The sequence below is a fragment of the Tachysurus fulvidraco genome, chromosome 17 (genome assembly GCF_022655615.1).
Source record: "Tachysurus fulvidraco isolate hzauxx_2018 chromosome 17, HZAU_PFXX_2.0, whole genome shotgun sequence".
Taxonomy (NCBI): domain Eukaryota; kingdom Metazoa; phylum Chordata; class Actinopteri; order Siluriformes; family Bagridae; genus Tachysurus; species Tachysurus fulvidraco.
In genome coordinates this window covers 12,949,996-12,972,499 of record NC_062534.1, presented here as the reverse complement: position 1 = coordinate 12,972,499, position 22,504 = coordinate 12,949,996, and the positions used below count along the sequence as shown (strand labels likewise).

General features: G+C 39.8%; 1 protein-coding gene across 15 annotated transcripts in view; it reads right to left on the bottom strand.

Annotated features, from left to right (window-relative positions):
* Positions 1 to 5,846: 5,846 nt before the first annotated feature.
* atp11c (ATPase phospholipid transporting 11C) overlaps positions 5,847 to 22,504 on the bottom strand; it is a 58,514-nt gene continuing 41,856 nt past the window's right edge. For 2 of the 15 annotated variants that reach the window (XM_047802710.1, XM_047802707.1), the window contains 16 exons: positions 22,185 to 22,355; positions 21,523 to 21,710; positions 21,359 to 21,430; positions 20,163 to 20,236; positions 19,965 to 20,068; positions 19,693 to 19,874; positions 18,580 to 18,846; positions 18,222 to 18,399; positions 18,028 to 18,130; positions 16,742 to 16,887; positions 16,589 to 16,648; positions 16,000 to 16,127; positions 15,395 to 15,689; positions 15,149 to 15,252; positions 14,430 to 14,586; positions 14,027 to 14,306 (listed from right to left, as the gene is read on the bottom strand). In XM_047802710.1, the coding sequence (XP_047658666.1) occupies positions 14,127 to 14,306; positions 14,430 to 14,586; positions 15,149 to 15,252; positions 15,395 to 15,689; positions 16,000 to 16,127; positions 16,589 to 16,648; positions 16,742 to 16,887; positions 18,028 to 18,130; positions 18,222 to 18,399; positions 18,580 to 18,846; positions 19,693 to 19,874; positions 19,965 to 20,068; positions 20,163 to 20,236; positions 21,359 to 21,430; positions 21,523 to 21,710; positions 22,185 to 22,355 (2,409 nt within the window). In that variant the 3' untranslated portion in view covers positions 14,027 to 14,126. Of the gene's footprint in view, positions 8,070 to 10,354; positions 10,387 to 11,306; positions 12,452 to 14,026; positions 14,307 to 14,429; positions 14,587 to 15,148; positions 15,253 to 15,394; positions 15,690 to 15,999; positions 16,128 to 16,588; positions 16,649 to 16,741; positions 16,888 to 18,027; positions 18,131 to 18,221; positions 18,400 to 18,579; positions 18,847 to 19,692; positions 19,875 to 19,964; positions 20,069 to 20,162; positions 20,237 to 21,358; positions 21,431 to 21,522; positions 21,711 to 22,184; positions 22,356 to 22,504 lie in introns of those variants that run through there. The other 13 variants (XM_027135974.2, XM_027135975.2, XM_027135968.2 and 10 more) reach the window with 13 other exon arrangements.

The following is a 22,504-nucleotide window of genomic DNA, read 5'->3' as shown; positions in this document are numbered from 1 at the left end:
AGCTCCTCCCTCTATTGCTCTCTCCAATCCCCTGATTGGTCAGCCTGATGTAGAGGGAGGGGCAAATATGCTCCACTGCTGCTGTGTAGTCTAGGTGGAGGCTCATGCATCAGGCAACAATGAATGTTGGTACTCTCTCTTACACACAGACACACACAGTGAATGAAAATGTGGGGAAAAACATTTCCACTGCTCTGCACTCATTATTCATATCAGAAAACAACAGAGCAAAGCAGTACACTGGAAACATAAACAAACATGGATAGAGAACTTATTGTCAGATAAGAACAATTGCAGGTAGGTGTTTATTTCCAGTATTATCTAATATTTCCACTCTTTTAGGGAAATAATTTTTCCATAACCTATATTTACAACAGCAACTCACTGAGAGTCACTGGAATATATCTGTACTGTATATAAAAATAAAAATTATAAAAATTATAAATAATAAATGTTTTCTCATCCCTGTTAAAATTGCTGCCATTTAGTTTGTTAAAAATTAAACCAAGTTAAGTCATGTTAGATCATTTTTCACCTTACACAGCAACCAAAACTTTTTTTTTTGGGATATAAAATATCCCAAAAAAAGATCACAGGCTTGTTCTATAATAGAGACCAGCTGCTACAGAGTTGATAGCAAAAAGAGGGGAAAAATAAACATACAGACCTTTTCACCATTAATATTTTAGTTTTAGAATATCAACTGAAATTTACAATTCAAAACAATTCACATTGTATCAAAGCAGCTTTAAGAAGTATAGAAACAGAATAAAAATGATTCACCCTAGCTTGGGGTGAGCCAGGTCAGAAATAATAAATATTTTTTTAAGCATACATACCCTGAATGTATCTACACAAACGAACAAATGATAAACACCAAGCGGCTAAATGAACAGACGGAAAAAATGCGTAAACATTGTGCACGCAACAAAACTGGCACAAGCAATCGAACAATACAATACAAACACACAGCCAGATTCTGCAGATTCCAATGGTATAAGGAAGAGCACTCTGTGGGGGGGAAAAACAACAAAAAAAAAATTGTGACTATTTAGTGTTAAAAGGTCTCAGGTGTGAAATGGGAGCAGGTTTGTTAAATTTGGTGTTATTGCTCTTACTCTCTCATACTGGTCACTGGAAGTTCAACATGGTACCTCATTGCAGAGAAAAAAGAATTGGTGCTCTACATAAAGAGGGCGTAGGCTATAGGAAGACTGCAAAGACCCTGAAACTGAGCTGCAGCACGGTGGCCCAGATGATACAGCAGTTTAACAGGACAGGTTCCACTCAGAACAGGCCTCGTCATGGTCAACCAAAGAAGTTGAGTGCACGTGGTCAGCATCATATCCAGAGGTTGTGTTTGGGAAATAGACCTATGAATGCTGCCAGCATTGCTGCAGAGGCTGAAGGGGTGGGGGGTTACTCGTCAGTGCTCAGACCAAATGCCATTCACTGCATCGAATTGGTCTGCATGGCTGTCATCCCAGAAGGAAGCCTCTTCTAAAGATGATGCACAAGAAAGCCTGTTTCAGTTTCTGTTTTTTGAAAACAGTTTGTGTCCTGGTTTGGGGATGCATGAGTGCTGTGGCACTGGGGAGCTATAGTTTATTGAGGGAACCATGAATGCCAACATGTACTGTGATGTACTGAAGCAAAGCATGATCCCCTACCTTCGGAGACTCTGGTGAACTCCATACCCAAGAGGGTTAAGGGAGTGCTGGCAGGAAATTTGAAGGGGGGGGCACGGTGGCTTAGTGATTTGCATGTTCGCCTCACACCTCCAGGGTTGGGGGTTCGATTCCCACCTCCACCTTGTGTGTGCAGAGTTTGCATGTTCTCCCCGTGCCTCGGGGGTTTCCTCCAGGTATTCTGGTTTCCTCTCCCAAGACATGCATGGTAGGTTGATTGGCATCTCTGGAAAATTGTCCGTAGTGTGTGATTGCGTGAGTGAATGAGAGTGTGTGTTTGCCCTGCGATGGGTTGGCACTCCATCCAGGGTGTATCCTGCCTTGATGCCCGATGACGCCTGAGATAGGCACAGGCTCCCTGTGACCCGAGGTAGTTCGGATAAGCAGTAGAAAATGAGTGAGTGAGTGGGCCCAATTTGGACATTTTCATTAGGAGTGTTCTCACTTTTGTGGCCAGCGGTTTAGACTTTAATGGCTGTGTGTTGAATTATTTTGAGGGAACAGCAAATTTACACTGTTATACAAGCTGTACACTTCAATGTTGTCACATGAAAATATATGATCAAATATTATAATGCTCAAAAATAGGCCTAGAGTTGAACAGGTTGAAATTAAGTTACAGTACTATTTATCACGGCGGCAACGTTGATGAGGAAAAACTCCCTGAGATAATATCAGGAAGAAACCTTGAGAGGAACCAGACTCAGAAGGGTACACGTTGTCATTTGGGTGATAATGGACAGTAAATGGAAATAATGTCCTTTCTACAACAGTTTGTAGTCGCGTGGAATTAAGCAACCAAGAGCTCCTGAGGAATTAATGGGTCAAGCCCAATTTCCGAGTTCACCACAGACCCAACATTAAATGAAGGCTTCAAATGATTGCAGATGCTCCATCTAAACACCATCTCAACACAATTAGCACTTAATGATGTTGTATACAGTTGTGGAAGTCTCCTCCTTGACTTATTCCTTTCCACTGTCACATCCAGGTTTCTGTGAAGCTGCTTTGGGAAAATATCTGTTAAAAGAACTATAGAAAAAACTGAACTACTTTAAATATTTAGGAGTCACTCTGTTTAGTTGCCTTGCTTCTATTGACTTTTACTGTATAATATTTAACAATAAATTTCCCAATTTACCCAAAATCTTGAAGCACGTGTTTGCCCCAGGTGGTAGCTGCTGTGTATTGGGGGAGTTAGTAAGTGTATGGGCAAATGCTTTAACCCTGTTATTAGATTTTACTTTCCACTGCCATAAAGCTGACACCAAACGTTCAGTATACACAGATGAAATCAAAATTCTCCTCCGTATTTTTCCACCATCTATAAACTCTAACAATGCTGCCTCAGTGTCCTCAGCTTTGTACTAAGAAATCTTGTTTTTCAATCATTTCAACAGGAATTATAATCACTACCCCTATTCCACTTTACACCTTCACAGCATGGACCTTTCTTTATTAGGGCCCGAGCACCGACTGGTGTGAAGCCCTATTGTTTTTGCTCGGGTATATTATTTGCTTTTTTAGGGCCCGAGCACCAACTGGTGCTTTTTAAATTTTTTTGCACACATTGGCCAATTGGGGTCCCTTAACATGCTCGAAAACTCTTGAAATTTGGCACATGTCAGAGTCGTGCGACGTTAGGCTTGGACAAAGGCTGGAATACAGGTGTGGCAGGGGGGCTCTGTAGCGCCCCCTGTAATGCAAAAACAAACATTTGTGCACAGATCGGGCAATTATGTAAGCACATGTACGAGAGTTGGTACGCATATAGATCTCATCAACCTGAACAACTTTCACACTCTAAACTAGAGCTCCGCCCAACAGGAAGTCGGCCATTTTGGATTATTTTATAATTGCATGCGGTGAACTTTTAAATAGTCCTCCTACGGAATTCATGCAATTTACATCAAACGTGGTGAACATGATGCCGAAACATTGCACTTGCTAAATTCCAAAGGGATTATTGATATCTCGAACGGTTCTGCCATGGCGAGGTGACAAAGTTATGGCGAATTCAGAGAAACAGGAAATGTCTAATATCTAAAACAAAAAATGTCTTATTGGGATGACACGCAGTGTGTATGTTCGGCCAAGGATTCCGATCGCATCCATGTGCCTATTGTGAATCTCGGACATAGCGCCACCAACAGGCGCCAGGAAGTGTGTCAGTCACAACAGTTGTATGTGGTGAACTTTTAAATACTCCTCCTAGGACATTCATGCGATTGACACCAAAAGTGGTCAACATGATGCCGAGACATTGCACTTGCTAAATTCCGAAAGGATTTTTGATATCTCGAACGGTGCTGCCATGGCGAGGCGACTAAGTTATGGCGAATTCAGAGAAACAGGAAGTGTCTTCTATCTAAGCAAAAAAATTTGTTATTGTGATGATACGCGGTGTGTATGTTCGGCCAAGGATTCCGATCGCATAGATGTGCTTATAGTGAGTCCCGGGTATAGCGCCACCAACAGGCCTTAGGAAGTGTGTCAGTCACAAAGGTGGCTTTTTTCACAGTTGCATGCAATGAACTTTTAAATACTCCTCCTAGAGGATTTATGCGATTGAATCTAATGTGAAATTGCGAAGGGATTTTTGACATCTCAAACACCGTTGCCATGCCATCGTGTCAAAGTTTACTTTTATTTCAGGCATATTTAAGGCTTTTGGCGTGCTTAGATTAACTTGAAATTTGACATATACTTCACATTTGTTGGCTTTTAAGTGTGGACAAAAAGGTCAGACAAAGGTGTGTCTCTTAAGTGGCTCAATAGCACCCCTGTTTGTCTAAAATGTGGGGTTTCATTTACCTACAGTCCCCAAATGGGTCAGTAACAGCATAAAATAGTCCACTGATATTTACCCACTTCATGCACTTGCCCACCATGCATTGTTTTCTGGGAGGCACTGTATATATATATATATATATATATATATATATATATATATATATATATATATATATATATATATATAGCACACATTGGCCAATTGGGGTCCCTATATGAACGTGAAAGTCTATATTGGTGCATCAAATATAGTGTGAGCTAGTTTGGCATCAGTCCAATCACCCACTCTTTAAGTGACAGATGTCACCAAGCTTCTGCTAAACTCTCCCAGGCTTCTCGACCATTTTTAACAGACTTGTTAAGCCATGCACTTTTATTGTCTTATTAGTTTTACATTTTAGGGATGTTTTAATCTCCTTCTCACAACTGAGTGTTCTAATATACAGTACCCGCTTAGCCATATGCCTTATTTCATTCTAATGAAAAGAAAAATACTCCTGTGATGATTAGTCCATTTTCTTTACTTGGAAAAGGTTAGGTACACACAGTTAGGTCTGATGGTGGATTGCTAAATGTTTAACGCCACTGAAACTCTCAGTGATTGTGAAAAACTGTGAATAAAAAACAACCATGAGGGGAAAAAGGGGCTTTGAAGTGTTTTCTTGCTCTATTGCTCTATGATAATAAGGACATTAACATTATATGAAATATATAAGGTAAGGAAAATGATGAAACAAAATGGATGAAATTTTAACAGGAAATCCTCCCGGTGGTCCAGCAGCAGGATTCCGTGCTCTCATGGTTATGGCCCGGGTTTGATTCCTGGGTAAGGAGCTAATCCTGCTACTGAAGTGCTTACTCTCAGTGCTGGTCCAAAGTCTGTATAAAATGAAAGGGTTGTGTCAGGAAGTGCATCTGGGGTAAAACCTGTGCCAAATCAAATATGTGGACCAGGTCACCGGCTGTGGCGGCCCAGAACAGGGAGCGGCCGAAAGAACAATATTCATCTGGAGGTTTTGCATGATCAACTCCTCAATTAGTTTTATAGGAGAGCTTCCCAGAGGAGTCTGCTTCTCAAGTTTTGAATAAATTGTTTCACAAAACTAGTTGCTCTTTGGCAGCTCTTCAGATTTGCTTTTTTTGTTTGTTTTTTATTATTATTTTTAGCACAGGTTTATGATGGATGCCCTTCCTGATGCAACCCAGCACTGTGAATTGGCCCCTCAGTGACTGGTTTGGTTCTGCTGTAGCGGTGACAGTGTTTCACAAAACAAGCAATTAATTAAACTAATACATTTTAAACAAAAGATTTCTATTATTTATTTATTTATTTTTTCTGTTAAAACAACTCAGTCAACAAGAGTCTTGATTTCAAAACAGTTTTATTATATAAAGTTTTTTTTTTTTTTGGATCTGACTGTGTTAAAGAGGTACATTCAGCTCAGAGGGTCAGAGCCTGAGGGTCCTGACAGAGGACATGGCTGCCTTTATTTGTGCTGGATTCCCTTCAGCACCACATCTTGACCACTGTCCGAGTTTTCACCCTCATTCTTGCATTTTTTTTTTTTGTGTGGCCATTTTCCTCCTATTTTCTTATAAAACAGCTTGGAAAAGGGTGCATTAAAAATACAGTCAATGTTTTTCTTCTTGTTTTCAGGCAAGTATGACAATCAAACAGTTATAAGCTGTGAAAATAGCATCTCTGATGTAATTTAAAGGTATTTGAAACATTGCAAGCAGGTCCCGTTCACCCATTCCCATTCTGAGTACACACACACACACACACACACACACACACACACACACACACACACACACACACACACACGTCCAGGCCCTGGTGTACGTGTGCGTTGTACACACATGCACTGTGACTCAGACTAATAAGACTATCTCAGAATGTTGCTGCTAAATGGCTGTGTAACCCAGTCTAAATAAATCATCAGACAAATGAAATAAAAAATACAATATAGAGCTTATACATATATTCTTTTCACAAAATAGCAATTAATGACAGAATTAGAAAGTGCTTGTAGGCTAACTGAAATCTGAGCTTAAGATGCTTGGCATCATGACACAGTCAGAGGTCTAACACACGCCACTGATCTCACAGTAATGCACATACAGCTGGTTCAAATCAGGTCAAGCTGTAATGGGGCACGATGCCTTCTGGATCTGAATGATTTCAAAACGTGACCAATTTTTTTCTTTTTCTAAAAGATAAAACATGCCAAAAATTGGTTCTTCATGCCCACTTTGGGCTACTAGCAAGTACATACATATAATCATTCAGCTCTCGTTAAAGGGCATATTGAGATGTGCTCCCACCTGAAACCAACCTGGTAATGTGTGAAGTGCTGATCTAACAGCTATCCCTGCTCTCAAACATCCAATTAACCCAGCATGTGGGATTACACAGGCTAAACCTACTGTTCCTGATGATAAGAAGATACACATCATAAAAATATAACCTTTGTGACTAAAACTATGTAAATAAATATGTCAGATTGATTCACACAGTCAAAAAGCAAAAACAGTAAGAAGTGAGAAAGTGACTGAAACCATGGCACATAAAAATGGAATGTATAAAGAAGCACAAAGTAGGTAAAGGACAGAACAAAGGAGCCGGAGACAAACGCTATACTTGTGTTGAAGGCAAAATTAACAATAAAAGGAAAAAAGTGAGCGTGGGCCAGTACAAAGAGACACACTGTGCACTGTTTTCCACACTCTGGTTAAAGATGTGTCAAGTTCACCTCAGTCTATCTCACATAAACCACATACATACTTTGCACATGCACAACAGGTTACGGAGAGCAAGCACTCCAGAAGACCTTTTTTTTTTGGTTCTCAGCAAACATTTGATGGAAATACGCATACACTTTTTAACAATCAGTAATGTATAATCTGATGTCTCAAGTGATCCCTGCACCATTATAAACTATAATCTAAAGAAGAGTTTGCACACTTTTGACCAAACACACACACATCAAGAAAACACATGCACAAGCTCTCTTATAACTCAAATGGACACACAGCATGTTGTTAAAAGGCAGCTTTGTAAACCATTAAGGTCAGGGCCATCGATACAGCATGTTCGAGAAAGCCCACAATCTTGAACGTCTGACATTATCTAGACCAAAAACCTTGAAAGAAAAAAGAAACAAGAAAAAAGAAGAAAAAAAAAGCCCTGCTGGAATGATGAGGGAATGTGGCACTGGTGAGAGCTGTCCCATGCAGAAGCAGGACATGGTGGATAGATCATTAAACATGGTGGTTGAAAAGTGGCACGTGCTGTGAGGACCTGCAACACAGTATGCATATGTGAAGTCATACAAGAAACAGTAAAGAAGGAACAAAGTGAAAAAAGAGCCGGAGGGCCGTCAATCTGCTGGATCCAGGCCTGGTATGGAAAGGCTTTGTTGGTTTGATTCGTTTTCATTTAGCTGCTCCTGTTTTCTTGTCCGTTTTTGATCAGGCAGGAGGACAGACAGCCAGTATAGCTTGGGGATTTTCCTCCAATCTTTTCCATGCCTTTCAGTAGCGCTCTTTCAGAAGCTTGTAGGACAATGTAGTGATGGTTGTGATCTGTAGTAAGAACAGAAGTACATGCAATGAAGCATCATTTCTACACAGGGCACAGGTTTTAAAGTCGAACCACCACGGATAATGTTCAAATCAAACACCAGAAGGGGGGGGGGGGGGGGGGGGAGGTAATCTCGCCGTAATCTCACTGATTCTGACATGACATGGTTGTTAGTGCCAAACAGGCTGGTTGAAATATTTCAGAAAATGTTGATGTCTCTGGATTTTTATACAAAACAGTCAGAGGTAAAAGTAATAAGTAACATTAAAATAGCAACACTGGTTGGAGATAAAGAGCTTCCTAAATTAACTCTGATAATTAACCTTTACAATCGTGATGAGCAGAAATTCATATCAGAAAGTACAGCACACTATAATTGAGACAAATGGCCCATGACGACCTACAAGAATACACAAACTGAATGGATCAATACTGGAGAAAGACTTGTTTTTCTAGTCTTCCAATGCTGTTGTAGGCCTCAAGGTTCATTGTGTATTTTAAATTCTTTTCTACTAATCATTATTGTAAAGAGTGGTTATTTGAGCAATCCGGTCCAGTCTGGCCATTCTCCTCTGACCTCTCTCATCAACTATTTGTTTCCACCCAAAGACTTGCCAGCTAATGGATTTATTTGTTTTCCCCACCCCAAATCTGTGTAAACTCTACAGAGTATTTTAAGTAAAAATCCCAGATAATCAGCAGTTTCTGCACCAACCAGCCCATCTCGGTAGCAACATCACGAGGGTTCAAATGACTGAAAACACAATTTTAATACCTCTTTCTGCCTGATTTTATGCATTACGCTGCTGCCACATGATTAGATGGTTGGATAATCATATGAATGAGCACAGGTATAGGTTTCTATTAAAGTGCTCAGAGGATCATTTATGTATAGCTATAAATAAAAAAGTCTGCATAAAAGAAATATTCCTAAAGAAAGATATTAAAAATCTCACCAGCATCCCGAATCAAAACAAGATGAAGTGATCATTCATCCCAATTCTTCAGCTTTTGTATATATGCTTGGATAAGATTGGAAGTGATTAGAGCATTGCTTGATTTTGAGTTTTGATTTGATTTTGTTAGCCATGCCGTGGTATTGAGGTCTGTGTACAATCTGTTCATTTGTTTGGTTTCAAAATGTATATGATACAACAAGCAGCAAAATTGGAAAACAAAGCTAAAAAAACAATTTATAATAACCTGGTTATATAAGTGTGACATCCCTGAACTAATAGTTTGTTAGTACACCTTTTGCTTATAATACATCACTCAGTGGGTTTAGGAGTCTACAGTCTACCTACTAGTACATCTTGATCTGGCAATCCACTCTTCCTTTGGTGAGATCCATGATTACCGCTATCTCGACAAAACTCTAATCCCAGGTGAAAAGAATAGCCCCAGAACATGATGCTACCACCACCATGTTTCCTCACAGCATTCTCTGGGTGATGAACTACCTTGTTTGGGGGCAAAAAGTTCCACTTGTCACATATGTGTTCAATGTTATGTTAAAATGTAGCAGGGCTTGGACAACCCAGACATGTGAAGAAAATAACAGGCTATTAGTCCTTATGCAGTGAGTAAGCAAGACTTGCAAAAGGTTCTCTTCTTTTCCTTTCATATATGTTAAAAGCAGTCATATTCTTGAACACTAGTGTTCCCATTTACCTCCCATAGTGACCCATTTTCATGGTCTAATGCTTTGTAAATATCGTTTGGCTCTCTCTCTCTCTCTAACAAACACCTTTTGAGTGACAGACCCCCCAGCCCCCCACCCCCCAATACATCTACGTGGCTTCAGTAGTCAGACAAACCAAGATGAGGTCAAGGAAATGCTACAGAATCAGCTGGTCTCATTTTGGGTTTAATAAGACTTGCACTGATTTACATAACTTCCGAACTTAAGTTTGAATGCGACTGATGAATTCTGAGCAGTCACATGACCTATTACAAGAGGCCACTTGTACAACCAGGTTATTGTAGGTTTTCTCTTTTTTTTACCACCCTGAAGTGTTTGTTTTCACTTGAATTATGATAGCTGCTATAGCACATTAAAAGTGATTAAAAGTGAAACATGATTTATCTTGGTCCAATTTTACTCACAAAAACTGAAACTTTTACAGTGGTGTTTAGACTGTTTACATTCGATGTACAGAAACGAAATAAAAACCAGTTTCGTTGTATTACATTTTGAAACGAAAATCTAATGAGCACAACATACACGGACCTGTTGAGAGCAGATCACTGGCATCTTTGCCATCTGTTATCAGTGGCATCGTTTTACCTGTCTGTATGAAGGAGAGTCTCCGCTGACAGCTGAGGAGAACAGGAAACTGGATTTAATGCTGGTGAGTGATCCATGCACACAGTCTCATCTTTAGCTGACTTAATCACCATGCACACATGCACAGCAGGCAAAAGCACATGTACAGCACACATTCATGTTGCAAAGTTCCCATTAAAGGCCAAGATTCCGCAACCAAATCCACCACACACGGACCAGGTTTAGGCAGGTTAGGTATTGCGGGCATGAAACATGCAACAGAGACCAGACAAATAAAACGATGAAGACAAAATGTAACGCACATCATGACAGGACCACTGATGCAGACAAAGCTGAACAGTGTATATGTATACGAACAATACAGAAGACTCAAACATTTAGACACACACACACACATACACACGCATACACATGCATACACATACACACACACACACACACACATATATATATATATACACACACACATACATACATACACACACACACACACACACACACACACACCCTGGCCACATATAAGATTCCCAGACCCACATAGCTGAAGAGGGTTTAGTCAGTTAAAGTCACATATTAGCCATGAACCCAATTACAGGGAATTTTTCCAACAGAACATGCAAGGGCTTTTCAACAGAAGGGATTTCTCTAGAAGGATTAAAGGAACATTCTGTTTATCCTGCTAAAGATAAGAAATAATGAACAACTAGAGTAATAGCTTTGACTGACAGATAGTTTAGTTGAATCCTGATGCAAAACGATAAAACCTACAGTAGCTACAGATGTTGTTTTTAAAACATGTGATTTGACTTTGCCAAACAAACCTAACTGATCAGGCAAAGGCTGAAAGTACAGGAATTTACCAGGAGACATGACTGAATGGACAGCACCTTAGAGGAGAAAAGCCCAGTTAGCTTAGAGCAGTAAAAAGGGCTGTGATTGGTAGGTCTGGTACCTGTTCATATGACAGTATTGGACTCGTCTGAAAAGGTTCTCATGAGCAGAGGCCTGGCTGAAGACCGAGAGGACAGGCTGTCCTCTGCACCCGTGTGAGCCGACTTCTTCTGAAAGGGTTTGGACTGTGTGAGACACTTAGGACACCATGGAATAAACTTATATGTGTGTTTGCAAAGTTTAACCAAGACACACACACATGTCCGTCAACCCAACCACCCCACCCCACCCGCACACCCACACACACCAAACAACACTGTTGTTTTTTTAGTTTGATAAATAAATAACTGAATGAAAACCTGCTTGGCAATAATGCATTAACATTTGGTTTTCGTGACCTTACACTCTCTGAATGCATGACGCAGGGCAACAAATTTGCGTTAATAAAAATGTATTTTTAAAAGTCTTTTAAATAGTTATTTTATATTTTAGAAAGGGTAATGAAGGCTGCATATCACACCATCGTCTGACCTGTTTATGATGTAGGTCATGTTACTTATACCACGTTATTAGCAATACAACAGTTTAAAGTAAAGGATAAGGTTTTAAAGGTTTCCCTTTTATAAACACACATAAATATGCACCAACACAAACACAAGTCTATAACTTTCAAGACACACACTCTTGATGAAAAGCCACAGTAGCTGTTTATATAACAGTGTAGACTTGACTCAGCACGCATGCAGGTATATTCTGTGCATATGTGTGCTGCATTCACCAGATTGGGCATGCACAGACAAAGCAAGTCACTGGAGAACAGGGGGCTGAGAAACACGCACACACACGCACACACGCATACGCGCACACACATAGCAGCATACTCACTAACGGCAAGCACACACTAACTAACATCCATCCATCCATCATCTAGGGCCTGAGCAAGAACCCATGAAATTCCATAGAAGCCCAACAAGCATTCCTTTCTGGAATACGAGCACCAAACACCAGGCCAAGAGACACTCGGAAGTACGCACCCCAACAAATAGGGGAAAAGACAAATACAAGTATGGAGAGATTGCAGGCAGAATACAAGGGGAAGAAACAAACAAAGAGACCTCAGTCACTCCAGGAAAAGCTGTGAGTGCTGGCAGTCTGCGACAGCATGAAGATAGTGGAGGTCCCAGAGGAAGGAAGCCGCTGCTTCTTCTATACCACCCAACCACACAGGAGGGAAATAGAAGGAGGAAGTGAGAGACAGAGAGATATATCAAATAAAGAAGAAACAGGAGAGGGAAAAAGGAAGAGAAGAAAGAAAGGAAGAGGAGAAAATAAGCGAAGAAAGAAAGAAAGGATGGAGGTAAAAGTAAAAATGGGTCAAAAGTAGGGAAATTAAGGCATGCTATTAGAAACCTGTAAAATATTATTGGTGAGATTTACAGCAGATTTACACAGAACCTGTGAGGGTGTTTTTAAAAAGAATAAAATAAAACTCAGCAATATTTATAGTAAATAATAAGAGTGATGAAAGCTTGGGGTGTGTGTGTGTGTGTGTGTGTGTGTGTGTGTGTGTGTGTGTGCGCGCGTGTGCGCTGGGTAGCCTGACCAATTACCAGCTCCTACCATTTCCATATAAAATATTCAGGTTTCTAACTGCAGCCCTGATGAAACCTTTAACGTGTTTAGTATTAATTTGTCTCTTTATTGTCTATAAAAACACAGTGCTGACATTAATGCCAGTGTCAAAGCTAATCATTCAATGTTTCTAAACTAAAAGGCAATGTACTGAAACTTAGAGGATGTGCCACAGAAATTAATAATAATAATAATAATAATAATAATAATGAACACATTAAAAAGTGCTGTTATTTAAATAAACAATTAAATATTTTATTTGTTGATATGGTGACACGTTCTTTAAAGAGACGGTTGTTTAACATGTAAACGTACTCAGGTTTGAAGCGCATGAATGGAAAAAGGCTTTGGTGTGATATGTGCTGTGATAAATGTCACATGATGCATCTTGACCCAAATCTGCAGAAAATCGGCAGTAATTCTGAGAGATTACAAGCAAATATCACAGAGTTCACTTGATTTGGCATTCTATGCCAAAACAAGCTAAAATCTAGGCTCTAGTTTCCCTGTAACAAGCCTTTTTTCTTGCCTTTTAGCATCAAAGCAGAGAAAAAGTATACAGTATAAAGATGCAGTAATGTAATGCAGTACAATTTCGAATGAGTTCTAATCCAATTTAGTGACGATGGGTTATTTAATCATGTGTGAATCACGTAGTTGGACTGCATATGCCATTTCTCAGCAGTTGGCCAGTTTATCTGACATGCTTGAAGGAACGGCAAAGACTATATGTGAGGAAGCACATCGACTCCATCTGCTCTCCTCCAGCATCAAGTCAAGTCAGGGCTGGTGATATTAGCTGATTGTTTCTGGGGTCTGGAGAGACTTTTATGCTACGTTCACACAGACAGAGGTTTTTATCTCAGCAGATTGCCAGTCAATATACTATAAAATCACCAGTCCTAGTACTGGTTGCCATAGTAATAATGCTTATTTTTATGGTGAGTGGCACAGCTAGCATCCAGTTTTCTTGTCGCTAAAATGAAACGTTCTGAGAGATATTTGACGTTTGTGTATATACTTCACTAGTACATACTGTATATATGCATCATATCAAACAAGATGAAGGAAGAAGCTTCACTCCCATTGGTAATCTCTACATAAAGCTACATTTTTTTTTAAACTTTGTTAGATTGATGGACATGCTCACTCTGTGGCCACGAGTCTCCGTATGTGCAAACGTAGCATTAGTATTGTAAAGTTTATGTACGAGTTTATGCCGCTTACAGTACAGCTCACTCTGCCTCCGTTAGCCGGACAGTGACAATACAAGAAACACAGAAAATGAGAGATGCTTAAAATGTTTTTGATTTGTTGATGCTTGAGCTGACTGCTCCAAGGTGAAGAGAGAGAAGACCGAGAGAGAGAACCCAAGGGCACAACAGAACAAAGGGAAAACAGTAGTAAATGGAATTCCAGCTGATTCTGGCTGTTACAAAAGAAGAACATAATGAGATGTGCAGAAGATGGATGAGATAGTAGTCATAAAGTATGTGGATTGGAAAATGAACCAGTTTAAAGTGGATGACAGGTTATGAAAAGGAAGAAGTACCTGTTGAGCACGGGGGCCCTTGGGTTTACGCAGGACTGCCAGGAGAATGTCAGGTAGGAGACTGAGGAGGATGAGGAGAATGATGACCAGCCAGGCAGACACCGAGCTGAGCACGTTAGCAAAGACAAAGTACATCCGCTGCTGTCTCAAGAATGGCCTAGGAGAAGGAAAAAGAAAGTGGATGGCAGTGTGGAGGCATTATTGCAGGGATCTGCATGTAATCTGTTGCATATCACAATCTAAAACGCATAATATCAGACAACCAGAACTACCCCAGTCCCTCATTTTGGTGTTAGAGTCAATTTCTTCTAAAGCCATATATATATTTTTGTTAATATCTGAATATTGTTATTATTTGAATATTGCAATTTGTAATGTTTGGATTGTAATGTTTTGAATGTTTTAATGAGTGTGTTTCCTCTATACAGTATGGGGTGGGTCGGTGTTAGCGCATACCATCATTGACCATAACACCGTTAAACAAGACCCTTTACTACATCCAAATCAAGTTTACATGTAAAACGACCAGTTTAATTTCTTTTCCTTTTTGTTCAAAATAAATATCATCAGTTTACTTTATGTCCATCTCCCCTCAAGTTTCTATTTACGTGCCAACAACGCGACATCGCTGGTATCCTTATTGAAGAAATATTGGAGTGTTTTTACATCAAAAGACATATGAGAGATTAAACTTTAGCGTACTCTCTGTATTCACTCACCAGATTATTCCTCCCCAGAAAAAGCTGAAGAACACATAGAAAGCCAGTGAGCCCCAGATCACAAAGTGGTTGATCCACGTCCAATGCCGCGTGTCCAAGGCCAGCTGATGGAGAAAGAGAAAGCAGGAAAATGTGTCAGGTACATTTTATGATGATATACCGAGACAAATCTAAATACAGATTAATAATAAATAATATAATTTATATAATAATAAAATAAGATATGTGCTCGTTTCTGGGGCTAACCTTTAATGTAACAGTAAAAACAAGGACTGTAAAAACTGTTGTTCCATAGGACCAATTTCCAAACACCTGGCAAATAAAAACAGAGAAAATTGAGGATGAATGCCCGTGCCGTTTCTGTTCACAACACTGTAAAAGGAGTAAGCTAGAAATGATGCTGACCTGGCCATTGTCCTGCAGTGCCGGGTTGTTATACAGATATTTGACACCAAAGAAGAAGAGAAGTCCCTGAAAAATCCCCAATATGGTCCAGCAGAGGAAGGGACGCCACCGTAACATAGCGTTCTTTGCAATATCCCTACAGAAGAGGTGGGGAAAAAAAGGAATTTAAAAAATAATTTAACCTGAACCCTACACAAACGATACACTTACTGTATACTATTGAGGATATTCTAAAATATAATATCTACTGTGCGTTTTCTTGGGGATGACGTTACTCTTATGCATTAAAATAGTCCTACGTACGTTGTCTTACATAATTAAAACAAGGCCAAACTAAAGCGGACCTTTTTATTCAGGATAAAACTGTAGTGCTGCTCTTTTATTATGGTTCATGATTTAATAGTGACAATAGTACGGAAAATAGAAGCAAACTTTTGGTGTCTTACTTGTAGATTGTGGCATTATTTAGAAGGACCTCAATAGCCATGTGCTGCTCCAGCAGACTGTATGCCAGGATAGGCATGGAGGTAAAGCAGATGTTGTACATCGTCAGATAGGCTGCATCATACAGGGGCTGGAGAGGGCAGGGGTGGCAGGGATATGGCACAAGGGGTTAATACTAACACAAAGGAAAGCACACACACACACACACACACACTCTACAGCACACATGCAATTTCCTTACAGCCAGAGCATGGGAATGTAAGTGCAGTTTCCATTTACAGATATTTAATCCTATTTAAATATCTACTAGTAAATGAAAGCCAACATGAACAAAAATGCATACTAATATCACTGCTGGAAGGATTTCTTTTACTGAAGCCTCTGCTTTGTATATATTCTGCTTTTGCCAAGTCATATGATGCAGTGTTCATTTTTCTGACAAAAGAGAACACATTAATAAAGTATTCTGATGTTCTCAAAAGCGGTTCATAGGCACTGCATACTTCAAACCTCAATCATTAGGGGCCAGAGAGAGGAAGGAAATAACGGAAGGAAGAATAAACAGGAAGTGGCTTTTCTCAGCATGCCCACCTGTTGAGAGCAACCGCAGAAGAACTGGTACAGGAACTGAGGTAAAATGAAACAGAGGTTCTGAGGACAAAAGAACAAGAAAAATATATGAATAAATAGAAACATCTGTTCAGGACAAAAAAAAAACGTGTGTTGTCGATTTCTTTTGTCTACCTTGTAGAAGAAGTACTGCACTAGGTGGGCGATGCGGACGTAGTAGAGGTGGCCATGCACCAGTAATAGCTTCTTTAAGTGTTTCAGCTTAGGAATGGCATAATCACTGTTTCTGACCGCCTGCCTCCCCTCTTTACCCTTTATACCTGCAAGACAAGAAGAAAGCAGGTCAGCTTGTGAACATATCAAGAAGATTGTACTGATGAAATAAGTCACTTTAAAAAAAAAAAAAAGTATTTTTGTGCCCACAATGAATATACTGTAGTTCCCAAAGAGGCCATACCCTGAGGTTTGTGTTGCTATGCGGCCGACAGCCTGAAGTAAGGATAGTAATGATCTAAATATAACAAACTCCAGCTATTTTATATCAAAACTATATGAAATATTAGCATGTTTGGAATGCTGCTTGTCTTAACAAATTAGATAACCAGAAAAGAGTAATGTACACAGTAGTTTTTAATATCTCGCTCTGAATAAGTCCATTTGAAAAATTTGTCGGTAATGTAAATATCTCTTACAAAAGAGAAGATTACAAGGTTCAAACAAAATCTTTTTTTGCATTATTTATTTATTACAGAGAGTTATGACAAAACTACATAATTTTTCTACATGATCTCTATTTCTTTCAATACAAATGTTCCAGCACTTAAAGAGTGCCCAGATTCCTATTAAAAAACATTCAATCCAAGTCTAATTGATGTTGCCCTTGTAAGGTTTGCACTGAATTTATACTTGTGTGTATGTCAATTTTTATATTTCATATATTAATGTTGTTGCTGTTGTTAAGTCAGTGTGCTGAACTCGTTGAATAATCACCATTTCTAGGATATTTAAAAAATGACTTCATCGGGGCCCAATAGCAAGGACTGCCAATAAGTGTAGTGTTATGGAAGAACAAAAATTCACCCACATCATGAAACACTGGGCAAGTTTTTTTTTAATTACATAAAAGATATTCTTTATTAGGTGTCAAACCTATTTAAAAAGGCTGGAAGCTTTAGTAAACACTGCACGCATAGCTAGACTGCTAATTAAATGCAGTTAATACAGACAAGTGTATGATCATCATCTCATAACAGAGCTTTTAATGTAGCACATCATCTCTGTGATCTCAACAAGAAATCATTGCTGTTCTCTCTGCACAATGCACCAAACTTTACTAGTATCTTTATCTTGGTTTGATATGTATATGGTGACAGGGTACTTTTTTCCCCCATTCTGTGAACTACAAATAACACCCAGACTAGAAAACCTCTGTCCCTGAGCTAGTGTTTTGTACAACTTACCAATGCCCACATGAGCCTCCAGGATCATACTGACATCATTGGCACCATCTCCAATAGACAGGGTGATGGGAGAGCCTTTAGAATTCTTCACCAGTTTCACTATCTACAAAGATTAATACAAATAAACATATACAGTGTTTTCGGCATAACCCAAATAAAGACCAGTATAACAGAGTCCTGTGTGCATGTCAGACCTGCGCTTTCTGCAGTGGTGCCATGCGGCAGCAAAGCACAGCTGTGCAGTTCTGGCAGATCTGCAGAAAGAGGCTCTTGTAGCGGCTGGAGTTTGCATCAGGAGATGTGTTCATTACTAAAGACAATGTGGCTCCATCTATGATGAAGCCATACTCCTGATTGGCTGAGGACCAACTCCTGACACACACACACACACACACACACACACACACACACGGTTAAAAAGTTACAGATTTACACTCTTCTTTAGACAGAAAAATGAACAGAACTACAAAAGTGCAGCTTTGTTTTATAACTCGTATCTTTATTACAGTGAAACCCCACTTTAACAGATATGTCTTTTTGGAGACTGCAGACCTGGTGATTCCAGCTTTGACAGGCGCTGCATCCTGCACTGCCCTCTTGTGGTAGTCCAGAAGGAGCTCATGGAGTTTTTCCTCGCGCCTCTTCCCTCCGTCCTCCAGTGTGCGGACAGTCAGCTCCAGCAGCTCTGTGCTACTCCGGAACAGGCGACAAGCATAGCATGTGGACTTAGCCGTCTCCATCTTGTCTCCAGTGAGAACCCACACTTTCATCCCAGCTCCATGTAGAGCTTCCATCGTCTCTGCAGCCTCTTCCTGTAATCTGAAAGACGAGAATATTTAAGAACAAAACATTTTTAGTAAAAAAAGCAGATCTGGGAATTCACATATGACAGTTATGGCTGTCAAATGTGAATATTAAGGTGATATTAGTTTAGATTTATCCCTAATGAGCAAGCCTGAGGCAATGGTGGCAAGGCAGAACTCCCTGACATGACATGAGAAAGAGACCTTGGGAGGAACCAGACTCGAAAGAGAACCCATCCTCATCTGGGAGACACTGGAGAGTGTGATTATTTATAATGTTCTATCTAAAACTGTATAGAATTAAGTGGAGTGTGCAACCAGAAGCTTTTGAGCAACTTCTAAATCAGTATAATTTCTGAATTCCTTATAGTTTTAACACTGATTCATTCCTGTCAAAGCCATTAGATGTTCATTTATGGCACCCGAGTGCAAACCCAAGTGCCATAACAGCAGCTCAAAGCCAGCACCATTGTCTCCGAGTGGTTCCATCCATAGCAGTCAAAATATCTCCAGGTATACGACACCCAAATTTCCCAATTTGTTACCCAATTTATTAGTTCTAGGGAAAAAAAACACATAGAAGTAATGTTTTTGTCATGAAATCACCTATAACATTTGCCTTCATTAGACCTGCTGCACTTCATATACAAGTGCATAATTAGACTTCTATTTAGATTTGTTTATATTTCATTTGATTGGTTGATGAAATTCAAACACAGAAGTTCCTAAATTCCATGAAAGGATTACTGATCTACTGATAAGTGAGGGGGCAGAGTCTAGTATACTAGTATACTATTAACTGCCTGCAATGCACATTAGGACACTGAATGTCCACAGCTGCAGTGCATGTTGGGTCACTGACCTGTCCTCTACTGCTGTAGCTCCAATCAGACTCATGTCTGTCTCCACCTGGTTATACACAGCCATGAGCTTCTCCTCACGATCCTGCAGAGCCAGTCGAGCTTCCCTTAGACTGGCGTCTGCTGCAGTGTACTCCTCTGGGCTCAACAGTTTATAGGCCACACAGAGAGTCCTATAGCCCTCCTATAAGCACAGGTGTTTACAGGTGTTTACGGCTGTATTGGAGATTTTCTACTACCGGATATTTACTGTAGAATACAGTGGAAAGGTTACCGTAGCGTTGCGCTCAACATGCATGCGGATTCTGTCCACCTCATCTGGCCTAACTCTGGGAAAGATAGAGGAATCTGCCCCTTTGCAAAAAAGCAGTGTCTCACCTGAATACACAAACACAGACCAGAACATTCCTTTAGCCTTTAACTTGTTCGAAGTTCACAAGGGAAGAAAATAATTAGCCTGACATTAACTTACCCATCTTGGTCCTGACTATGACACTCATTCTCCGCCGCACAGGGTCGAAGTTGAGCACATGAAGCAACTCGTATCTGTGCAATTCAATAAAAGGAAACGATAAAGACCTTGAAAACCATTATCATTTAACCCTCTCTTAAAAGCACTCACCAGACACCACTTGGCACAATAGAAACCGTGAGCATAATTGTGTATCAGCATGTATGTCTGAATAAATACGTGTTTCTATGTTCTAACCTTACCAAAAAGGAGGTAAGGAAGTTGTTTAACCTGTATGGGTAATATAAACAGCCTGCTATCTATTCTCATACAATGAATGTCAAACTTTTATAACTATAGATAGCTACAGCTTTATTAGCTCAATAATCAGATACTGGCTGCCAAACAGTGATCTCACATCATCAAGACAGACAAAACACTTACAGTAGAGACTGCAAAGACGGTGGCAGGCCCCAGTTTAAAAGGTATAAAATGTTTTAAATGACCTATTAAATAAGTAATTAATAATGATAAATTCAGTCAGAGAAAGAGATCTCGCTGAATGAATCAGCATTTACTACTCCACAGAGATCAGCCAAATGAAGAGATGACAATGAGCTTGTTTTGATTCTTAGTATTCTCCATTCTTTAGAATTTGCCAGCAATGTTTTACCAGATATTAGAATGGGTTATAATTAGAAATAATAGGCAGACTGTCTGACCAAAAGTCTTTTCCCTTACGGATAACCAGCCATTCCAATGCTATAAATGTACTTCTGTACATCTGATGCACTATATAGCCAAATGTTAATGACTCTCTATATGTCCAGATTTCTTCATTCTTCTGGGAAGGTTTTCCACTAGATTTTGATGGGTGACTGTAGGGATGGTCTCATTAAACCACAAGAGCATTTGTGAGGTCAGATGATGAGGCTTTGGCTTAGTCCATGCTATAATTCATCTCAGTTAACACTCACAAGCTCGTATCTGCAGAGCTATATGTTCCTGTTAGTTTTATTGTCATCAGTCAATAATATACAGCAGTTTCAGAATAATTTGCTTTTAGATGAATGAATAATACATTGAGAATTGAATACTGATAGGAAGTGGTGCAGATATTTCTCAGCTCAGCTTCTGTTCTACAGACCATCACTACTGCGCTGTGCTAGTCTGGAGGCTACAACATTATTTCTGTAGAGAGAAAGAACAGCACTTACACTTCTATGTCATTTTGCCTGTTTCTTATCTTCATCTTTTTGCTGTCCAAACCCATGAAGGTAAACCCGTATCTGAAAAAGGGTGTGTAATTTTTATTCTTGTTATTACATTAGTACATTTATTGCCAATGATCCATGAACAAGGGTAAAGAGTGCTGGCTTACTTCATGGCTCCTTTTACTAAAGCAACCTCATCTGGGGAAGATGCAATGTATCCCGTCTGCTCGGCCTGCTGGGAGTGTTCCCCGTCAAAGCCATCTATTTGGTCGCTGTCAATCTCATCTGGCCCCGCCTCCTTCACCTGCACTGTGTGACACAAACACAGAGCCCGCAGGAAAAGCTCTTCCGTTTCCTGAGAGAGAGAGAGAGAGAGAGAGAAAGGACATATTAAATGAATGCAGCTAAAACACTGGCGCATGGAGGACACGTACATCACAAGGACACACAGAGTTAAATGCTCCCAAAGGAGTTGGGGTGCATGGTTTTAAAAAAAAAAGACAAAAAAATAAATAAATTTGCAGACTTTTAGAATGACCTAATGTTAGAGATAACTTATACTCCTGTATTGGCATTTTTTTCTGGACTTAAATTAGCCTCTTGTCTAAAACAGAGATACACAGCTTACCCCCTCTTCATAGGGCATACATAGTTGCCACAGAGGGGGTGGGACTGATTGGGAGTCAAGGGGAAATCTTGTTCATGTTTTCATTGCAATTCTAATTCACCACGCAGGCAGCTGAGGGCTCTAAAAACTACAAACTGCTCCTTTAAAGAACAGCACTATAGGAAATGTCTATAAACGTATGAAGAATACAGAACCACTCACATTCCCAGCTTTCTGATAGAGTTTGTTCACCGACCCATCTGTCACACAGAACCCGTCCACCTCACTCCAGGACTCTGTGTTCTTATACTGGAAGCCATCTATACAGCACTCAATAAACTCCATGTTGTTCTGGGTCAGCGTCCCCGTCTTGTCCGTGAAAATGTACTCCACCTTCAAATAACAGGATGATAAACAGGACAATGTCAACGTGAAGCTGAGAAGTCTACACTAAAGGCATGCATGTGCTCTGGAATTCTGACCGCTCCATGGTATTTTCTGACAAACTGACAAAAAGAGTAAATGCAACAACCCTGTAGTGC